This window comes from Euprymna scolopes, chromosome 26 (assembly GCF_053919585.1).
Source record: "Euprymna scolopes isolate OS-2025 chromosome 26, ASM5391958v1, whole genome shotgun sequence".
Lineage (NCBI taxonomy): Eukaryota > Metazoa > Mollusca > Cephalopoda > Sepiida > Sepiolidae > Euprymna > Euprymna scolopes.
Window position 1 is genome coordinate 30009465 of NC_136507.1, and position 10000 is coordinate 30019464.

The 10000-nt window shown below is 39.0% G+C and overlaps 1 protein-coding gene across 1 annotated transcript in view; it reads left to right on the forward strand.

The window, feature by feature from the left end:
* The window catches only part of LOC145247954 (outer dynein arm-docking complex subunit 2-like), a 627728-nt gene that overhangs the window by 592566 nt on the left and 25162 nt on the right, over nucleotides 1–10000 (forward strand). Inside the window, exon 18 of the mRNA XM_080109601.1 lies at nucleotides 4076–4264. Within this exon, the coding sequence (XP_079965727.1) occupies nucleotides 4076–4264 (189 nt within the window). The remainder of the gene's footprint in view (nucleotides 1–4075; nucleotides 4265–10000) is intronic.

Genomic DNA, 10000 nt, shown 5'->3' on the forward strand with positions numbered 1-10000 from the left:
GTGAAACGTTCGTTGATCATCATTTGTTTCTGGGCAACGTCGGGTCTCCCTAGTAGTTCGTTTCTAAAAGTGATTTTTTTTGTGTGTATGCAAAAATCTGTCATCAAATACATTACGCACTCTGATATAATCATTCGTATTTTTTTTTTTTTTTTCTAAGGTTGACATTTCGCCTTTCTGAGTTTATGTTGGCATTAGACGAACGACGTGTAATGGTTAGGGACGCGAGGATCACATTCTTATTGGTACACGGATACTTGCGTCCATCGAGTGTTTTCGTATGATTCTCTGTCTTGGGAAAATCCATCTTCCTCTCCCTCACTCCCCCTTCTCTCTCTCTCTCTCTCTCTCTCTCTCTCTTTCTCTCTTTCTCTCTCTCTCTCTTTCACACTCTCTTTCTCGACCCTTTTCTCCATTTTTTACTACCTTTTTTTCTTTTCCTTTTACACTCTGTCTCTCTTTCCACTCCCTCTCCTCTCTTTGATTTGTCTGTCTCTCCCTCCACGTCTCTCTGCACCCTTTGTCTCCTTTTCTTTCTTTTTTTCTTTTCCCCCTCTCTCACACACTCTTTTTCTCGATTTCTTTCTCCATTTCTCACTCACCTTTATCATCCTCTTTCCTCATGTCTCTTGTTGTCTGTCTGCCTGTCTGTCTGTTTGCCTGTCTATCTGTCTGTTTCTCTCCCTCTCTCTCTCTCTCTCTCTCTCTCTATATATATATATATATATATATATATATATATATATATATATATATATATATATATCACTCCTCTTTGTTCTCTTTCTCATGACACTTTCATTCATCGAATTATCCATCTACCCAATCTGTTTTGTAACCCCCTCCCCCCTCTCCCCTCTCTATCTTTATCGCTCTCTCCCCTTTTCTGTTTCTTGCCGTCTTTATTTCCCTTTCTTCATTTTCTCTTTTCCCTCTTTCTTTCTGTCTCCTTCTCCCTCTCTCCCAGCAATAAGCAAACAAGAGAGCATACGTAATACGTGCTTCTAAATCCAATCAAGACATGCGTATACCACACTCATTTTACTTATTTTTAAGAAGGAGAATGGGTCTCCTTGCTGCTTCGGTTGCTTGGAGATTGGGTAGAAAAGTAGCAATCAAGAATTATTTTCTTAACAATAAGCCTGGCAGGTGCGGGGTTAGGAACTGGCCCAGTACCTGTCGGACTGAGGTACGCCACCCTCCCAGGCCTTGTCCCACTTTCTGACCTTTTGTCACATCTTGCCGAGGTGGGCAACAAGTAAATATCTACCCAACACTTCATGATAGACGAGCTCCGCCGGTTTTCGAGTACTTGGGCGCTCATTGTTTGTCTTATTGTAAGAAGTAGACAAACGAGTGCTTAAGAAGGAACGAAAATAAATACCTCGACTACTACTACTACTGCTACTGCTGCTGCTGCTGCTGCTATTTCTCGTTTTTGAGAATAACTTGCGGCGTCCTCTGGAGTCTGAGTGATTCTAGTAAGAAGACCTGACGTCATAATAATCATTGATTTCAGTGATTGTTCCTATTTACTTGCTTCCCCCCCCCCGAGGGCAAAGTTAGACACAAGATTTGTTTTTAATGTGGAGAAAATCCAGCTCCTCAAAAGGGGGGGATCTCTGGATAGGAAGAAAAATTTAAATTGTCTCTCTCATGAAGGATTTCTCCTTCACTAACCAAGGGCAGAAAAGGTGAAGTAGCATCAGAACAAATACTACACTGTGATCCTGGCTTGTCAGTAGACAATTTTTCATTATGACTTGTGTGAAAACTCCTAGTGAGTAAAATAGTAATGAAGGCAGATAATCGGAAATAATATTGGAAAATGAAAATCATAAAATTCTCTGGGACATTGAATACAATGGAGTACCATTACAAAGGTATCTTCCGTGCAAAGAGGCTCCTGTATACAAATTTATATATTATATTTCTCTTAAGCTGTATGTCTGCCCGTTCTACTGTAGCAGACGGATTTGCAAAAGGCACAAGCAGGAACGAATTCTCGCGGCTAGAGATTTTGAATCCACTTTTTTCTTGCTTATCCAATTAGAAGGCAGCTCTCAGTCACGTGACCGAGTGTATAAAATGTGAAACCAGCAACACACTCTCCCTTTTTTTTCCTGCTGACAGCGCACTTCACTGTTGGAGTGCGGCCTCACCTGGGCTATTTGACAGCAGGCTAGCAGGAATACAACCATAGCTATTTCCACATGCAATACATATACAAACTTTCTTTCTCGTGATACAGGGCTGCCCTCCTCCATACATGGACACACGCTCCTACTACAAACTTCAACACGTATAAACTGAACTCTTCTCTCTTTCAACAAGCCTGTATGATATTTAATCTACGTTTCCACACAGGAACACTTTCAACGACTAATTTTTTAAGATATACCTTTCATCACACTGATTCACTTGGATTTCCTTGCTCGGACTTTCGATGAAGATTTAGAGAATATCACTCTTAACTAATTAACCCCCAACCTTGCGCTATAATTTCTATTTGCGCTTAATTTCTAGCTATGGCCCGATTTTTGTGATTTTTCTTTTCTGTCGTCAGAGCTTCCAAGATCCCGCATTTATGCATCTCTAAAAAAAAAAATAAGGTTATATCTTCTTACGTACCTATGGTATATTTTACTTTTCTCTCACCTCATTAATGTGATTTGCCTGGGGCACGACTCTTATAGTCGTTGGTACCCTTAAGGATTCTCGTGTCCTCTCCACGCCTGCTTCTAATTTATTGAGCCAAGTCTTACCTCCTGCTTGGAGTTATCACATGCGACCAGCTTTTTTTCAAGCACTCAATTCACAGGGTCTATTTTATTTATTTATTTTTTTTTTTTTTTGAACGGGGCATCTCTATTGCTTACCCGGCAAGTTACTCTTCTTGCGAAAAAATGTTTATGGACTTTAAAAAAAAATTACAAAAAGAAAATTATTAAAAAAGAAAATCTATCTTTTGGCGCATCACATCTGTAAAAACTTCTCAAAAATACCCGTTTACGTAATTGCTATTTTTGTCCCACTCTAAAATTCTCATTTATTCTAGGCCAACCATCTTATCAGTATCCTCTTATTTTTTCCTAAATCATTTCAATTCTTATGTATATACGTAATAATGACTTTGCCGTTTGTCGCTGACGAGTCTGAGGGAATCCCATAAAAAACGACGGTCGGTAAAGGGAGATAAACGTTAGTCTGAACACACAGACTAAAATTTATTTGCACGAAAAAAAGGTTGAAAGAGTTTTGAATTTTATTAACAAATCCGTGAATGATATTTCTTTTTACGAGTTGTCTCATATTTCAAATTTAATATTGAGAAAATGAAGCATTTGCTATTACCAGCTTTTGAGTGAAATACCATATAAAATGCTAATTAAGACATGAACGAGAAAGATTGCAGGACACAACAAAACATTGGGTATTATATGGACTAATATTATGTGTCCCATGCTCGACAGCTCGTCAACCCCAAGGTTGTGTGCCGATAATTTGTTCTTTTTTTTTTTTTGTCTTCTCTTTTTATCAAGGCCGTGTCGTCTTACGAGTTAGTGGTCGTCGAGGAGAGTGCACACATACAAAAATAGAATCAAACACAAGAAACAAAAAAAAATACAAACTCTGATACTTCACGTATATATTTGTTGGACTCCAGGTGTGTATTAAACACCATCTGGAAAATAATACTTTTAAATGTTAAGGTCCAAATCTGCATTTACTGATGAGGTTGTGTTCGCCTGTTGCTGTCAGTTCATCTTGATCTCTCAAAGCTTCCTCGACCTGACCCAAGCCAAAATCTGGTTCCTTCTGTGTCAAAACCTTTTATATAAACATCGACGTCCGAGTGATTATATCTACAGATGATCAACAAACTGGCGCTACGATGACGACAAATCTTGTACGGGTGAAAGACACTCAATAATGGTGTCTAGTAAGTGTATCTATGTGCGTGTGGGCGTGGCGAAAAATGAAAATAAAAGGTGTTGGTGGAGGTTCATGCTCTTCGAGCGTTTCCAGGTGCATTGCTTCTGTTATTTCTTTTTATTTCCGTCTTCTTCTTCAGGATGCTGGTGAGATGGTCCGTTCGTTTGTGGGTGGATTGGAGCTGATTGTCAACCTCCTCAAATCGGAGAATATGGAAGTGTTGGCCAGCGTCTGCGCTGCCATCGCCAAGATCGCCAAAGACGAAGAGAACCTCGCCGTGATAACTGATCACAACGTTGTGCCGATGCTGGCCAACTTAACCAATACGGTGAGTTCTAAATTTTTTAGATGCGGATTGATAATTCGTATTATTTCAAATTATTACTCAGACTACTGTTTTCATCTTGAGTGCTCTCCGGCTTTTTAGCCATCGAGCACCAAAATTAGACAATTCCTGTAATGACTCGGTCCCTGTCGATTGCAGTGTAATGCTGATTCTGTGCAGTTCTAGGAGGTCCACTTTCCCAGGCTTTGCCTTCTTTCTTTGAGTTTATTGCTAATCGCGTGAGGAGCACTGGGGGCTGCACAGGCATTTTTGCACAGTCAGAGTGCTCCTCCTTTGGAGTATAGACTTTTTCGATCCCACTTTCCGACTCTAGTGTCATAGTTCTTTAGGTGGGAGAAGACTAAATACCCGATCAGCCAGGTCTGCATTCCCGGCAGGGTATCTCAGGCAATTCACAATAAACTAACTCCCTTCTCAAAAGAGAGAAGGCAAAACCTGAGAGTGTGAACCTCCTAGAACTGCACAGGTCCAGCATGACACCACAATCAACAGGGACCAGGTCATCCCACTTTTCGTCTTTAATGTTTTTGCAGTGGAAGAGAACTAATAAATACCCAACGTTTCGATCAAGGAAGCCTCCGACTTTCTATAGGTGTATCTTGTCGAACTCGGGAATCTTTTTTTGTTTACTATATACAGTTAACTTTAGGATCCAATTATTATGGCCTGATATAAATAGTAGAAATGGAGTCGAAAATAAGATTGATGCGTTTGATTGGTTAATTTTGTTTCATGTGTTTGTGATTATTTAACAATTTCACTGAGTTTTTTTTAAGATGAGGATTAAAAATTTGGATTATTTGGATTATTCGGACTACTGATTTCGGTAAATTTTCAGATTAGGTCCACCTCAACAATTTTCTTTTAAATGACGACTTTTATAAGTTTTCGACTATGCCGAATACGAAAATCGCATTGAAATTTTGCAGAAATAAGTAGTTATCGAGATATAAAAAGTTGTATTATGCATTGTATTCTTTGGCGGCCATTTTTTACGCGCGTGCGCCATAAACAAATCTACTCATCTATGACTGGACATTGCACGCGCGTAAAAAAAGATGGCCGCCAAAAAATACAATGCATAATACAACTTTTTATATCTCGATAACTAATTATTTCTGCAAAATTTCAATGCAATTTTCGTAGTCAGCATAGTCGAAAACCCTTAAAAGTTGTCATTTAAAAGAAAATTGTGGAGGTGGACCTAATCTTTCATTTTCAGTGTTATCTGCACAATGTCTCGGCCGATGTAACCTCTGACCTTCTTCAGATGTATCTTCACAATGGATGTAATCGTTGAAGGATGAAAAAGATTTTTTTTCTACAAACCATAATCGTTAAGAATTCAAAATGTGTGAGGTCGAAGATGAAACACAAAGAACGTAGAGTAATTCCCATTTTTAAGGAAGTTATGATAGTTCTCTCTGAAAACTGAATATGTTAATTTTGCTGTGAAGGATGAAATTTCAAATGTTTCATGGACTTTTGTTTAATCAAAAAATGATTTTCTGTTCACCCCCCTCCCCACATATGCACTTAAATGCTTTTTCTCTTAATTTTGATTTAGTTTAAACTAATTGGAAATGTTTTCTGTCCTCCAAATCTCTATTTTCATGACAGGTGCTCGACTTAGCTTTACTTTATGGTCCCCCCACTCATATAAAACATTCACAGCAAACACTCGACTAGCTACAACAACTATCAGCAATTTCCCTTACTCTTTATCTGTGGCTAAAACTAAACAAAAATTCTATGAGCAAAGCTTTTTTTTTTCTTAGAACTGCTTGTGTGTGGAACACAATACCGCAGAGCTGCTTCCCAGCTCACTATAAAAGTCATTTTTTCCTACGAACCGTAGTTGTTCGAATTTAAATTGTGTGATGCTGATCATGAAACAGAAAAGAGCATCAAATCGGTAGGGACTTGAATTTATTTTTTTTTTAAATGGAAATGACTCGACGCTCTTTCCGTTTCACAAAAAACATCATACAATTTGAAATCTAACGACTATTCATTGTGAATATATATTTGAAGAAAGTCGGAGGTTGGATCGGCCGAAACGGTGTGAAAATTACAAGGAAGATGTGAACAGTCGTCCGAACAATCCAAATAATACAAATCCATTGTTAGTTTTGCCTGCAGCAAAATAATAAAATACAGGGTGAAACGATAAAGTTGTCACCCTAAAGAAAACGGCACTATAGCTTTATTTTAAAACTTTTATTGAAAAAAATCAATTTAGGTAACTTGAGCTGACGTCTATTCGATGTAGCCGCCTTCGGCCTCAATCACAGCCTCGATAGGGGTCTGGAACTGGGAGCATGCTTTTCCACGGGAGCTCGGCGAATACTCGGCGGATGGCGGCGATCACACTGACTCTGGTGTTGTGGGAGGTCATGTTGGGGATGTTCTCGACGTATGACTACACGAAGTAGACCAGTGATTTCAGGTTGGAGGAAGAGAGGGACCAGTGAGAGAAGGGTACAAAGTCGTAACCAAGCGTGGGTCTTTTTGGATTTGTGGGCCGGAGCTGAGTCACGCTGCCATAGGCAACGGCTACCTGATTGCACCAGGGGATACCTACACTCTTCAGCACATCCAGATACAATTTGATGTTGACTTTCAAGCCGACTTCGAAGATGTGAGGTGGCATGATGTGGCCCTCACTTTGAATTACACCAAAGGCCATAACATGGCCGGAAACGTTTTTCCTCACCATGAGCACGTCCCTGTTATTCGTGGTAATCCAGCGATGCATTTGGAGGATGCTGACTATGGTCCTGTGTCATAACTTGGATCGGTAGAGAGCATGAGTTGTACAGCGGCGCATCTCCGATCTCGCTCGTTGAACATTGTGTCACTTTCAGACATGATAGAAGGACCCTATCGCTCTTGAGATTTGTACACAACTAGCCAACTAGTAGGTCTGCAGCAAAAAAGAAAACTGGCTTTCATCAAACGGAAATGGAATCATGTCGTCTTTCCTAGAGTTACAATTTTCTCGTTCCATCCTGTATTTTGTGTTGAAGATGGATTATGGACAACAAAAACATTATAAAACATGAAATAATATTTTCCATGACCTTGACACTTGACCTAGATATCCAAAAATGAAATCAGTTCTAAGTTAAAGTTATGAATAGCATTTTGATCACGTTTGATGTGTCAAGCAATGTTAACACTATACGCAATGCACATAGTGACAAACTCGACCGAAAACATAACCCCTTTCGTGGAGGGTAAAAAGATGCGTCCATCTAATCTGCGTGTTTTAGCGATGAAAATGTCTCATTTTAAGTGTGACCGTATGACCAATGGACACAAACTCTCACAGAAATCCTTGGACGAGATCTAAAAGTTTTGAATATCGGAAACCCGTGATTGGGCTGGAAAATAAAAGCGACGTGAAATAGGAAACGCACGAAAGTTTGTATTGGAAGCAAGTCGACAAGGCGACATGACAGCAGAAGATTGAGTATTTATTGAATGTCCGCCAGTGAAGAATGAGTTGGTCACCTGAGATTGGTGAAAGCCAAACACGGTCACAGCTGGCCAGACGTCAAGTGGTTTAATTATTTATTTATTTATTTGTACTTGGGAATCATCTTTATTAAGGCTCGAAGGCCACTCGAGGATAAGGTTTAATGAACGTAAGGTGGTGGTGTAGTAATCACTTATGGTGTAAATTAGGTAGAATTTGATTATTTATAAGGACGGCTTAATAGGAACTTGATGATTTGAAGGCTACCATTTTGTATTCAGCCGGGAAGCATGCCTGCGGAACAGTATTCCAAAGGCGGACAGTTCTGGGAAAGAAGCTTTGTTCATGTAATCTAAGTTTACATTAAGGCACAGATAGATAGTGGGGAAAATCATATATAGTGGTTGTAGTAAATGGCGTGTTTTATGGATTAGTAGAGAACAACCAAATTAAGAAACACTGTCATGATATTGGACGGGGCAACGCCAAGTTAGGCGGGTGATTATTATTATGATTGTTATGGATAATTGTAAAAGTAGAATGTCAGAAAGAATGTTATCAAAGCGAAATAAATATTTACAGATTAAATTATTTATTATTTTTATTTTTGGAAATTCTTGGTGGGACAACAACAACTATGGAAGGCAGTAATTACTGGGAATGCAGTTACAAGACTCAGCATTTCTATCCTATCGCGGTTAACCACCTGAAGAAGGCCAGGGGATTAGTTGGCGGAAACGTGATGAAAAAAACAAAAACAAGTATGAAGATGAGGATAACAATCCGGAAAAAAATGAATAGGCAAAAATTATTTATGTTAAAATACTTCCCAAAAATGTTAACTTGGTGAAAAAGAAGGTTACAACAAATGAATACGTGACGAAGGTAGATCATCCGATTTGTGTCATGGCCACGTGGAGTTGATGACGTAATGAGATAGCTTGGTAATACATATAATGAGTTAGTTTAGAGTTGGGATTCAAACGGGAAAAGTCGGGCAAGTTAACACAAAAGATATCGTCTCCGCGTCTTGGAAGCTAGGTGAAACGCGATTTTAGCATAATGTAGATAAATTACAACGCCTTGCAGTCCCGATGGGAACTCAAGAATAAAGTTATAGCAAATATATAATCTATTGTTGTTTGAGGGAGATGAACTTGAATAATGAGAAGAGGCGGGGACACGACAGAGAGAGAGAAGTGTGTTATTTGCCTATGCTCTACAAGGACTGAATGCTAAGGAAATTTTTATTATATATGAAACACTCACACAGATACATACAACGATAGAAAAACATTTTAACAACTACCGCCACAACACAACAATACTAGCTAATAAAACACTATGTATTATAAAGCATTAACTGTGGTGAACGACAGACGTTGGTCTGGAATTGTATTATTTAATTCGGTCCATCTACTAGACACTTTCGCTTTTGATTAATCAGTCACCACTTATCAAAACTAAAAGCAATTCAAGGATAAAGGTTAATAAGATGGATGGCTAAATGAATGAAGAATATTATTAGAATAATAGCATGTACATTTCTGATTGCGACAGAGTGGTGGACGTATGGTAGCTTTCTTCAGTCCTGACAAACTATGGATACCCACTGTAAGGGTGCCTGCGCATGGAATTTTTGTGTGGCAAGAGTTGCGCAATCTCCAACCACACTTTTCCTGAGTTGATGTTGTTAAATACCAGTGGCAAGTGGAGGTTCAGGATGACTGGAAACAATGCCGAAATAAACGGAGAGCACATACAGCGCCTAAATGGTCACTCACCTGGTACTAGCCAGATTCAACGTTGCTTAATTTCGGTTATCTGACGAAAACCGGTGTGTCAACGTAATTATGCCGTATACGATGTTTTTATGCCGTAAGCGGCATTGACACACTGGTTCTCATTAGATCACGGAAGTTAAGCAACGTTGAGCCTGGTCAGTATCAGATGGGTAACTATTTGGGAATACCAGGCGTTAATTCTAACACGAATTTGAGCATTTCTATACTTTGCTTGAATAATCATCACCAGCCATTTGTTTTTAACTAACTCCATTTCCACAAAAGTAGTAGTAGTAGTAGTAGTAGTAGTAGTAGTATAATTTGTGCTTCCCTCTCATTCGCTATACCCAATATATTAAGGATGCTCCTTGTCGAATCCTGCTGATTGCTTGGAAACGGGTAAGAGACAAACTGATTGATAAATAATATATAAAAAATATACTGAATCATAAA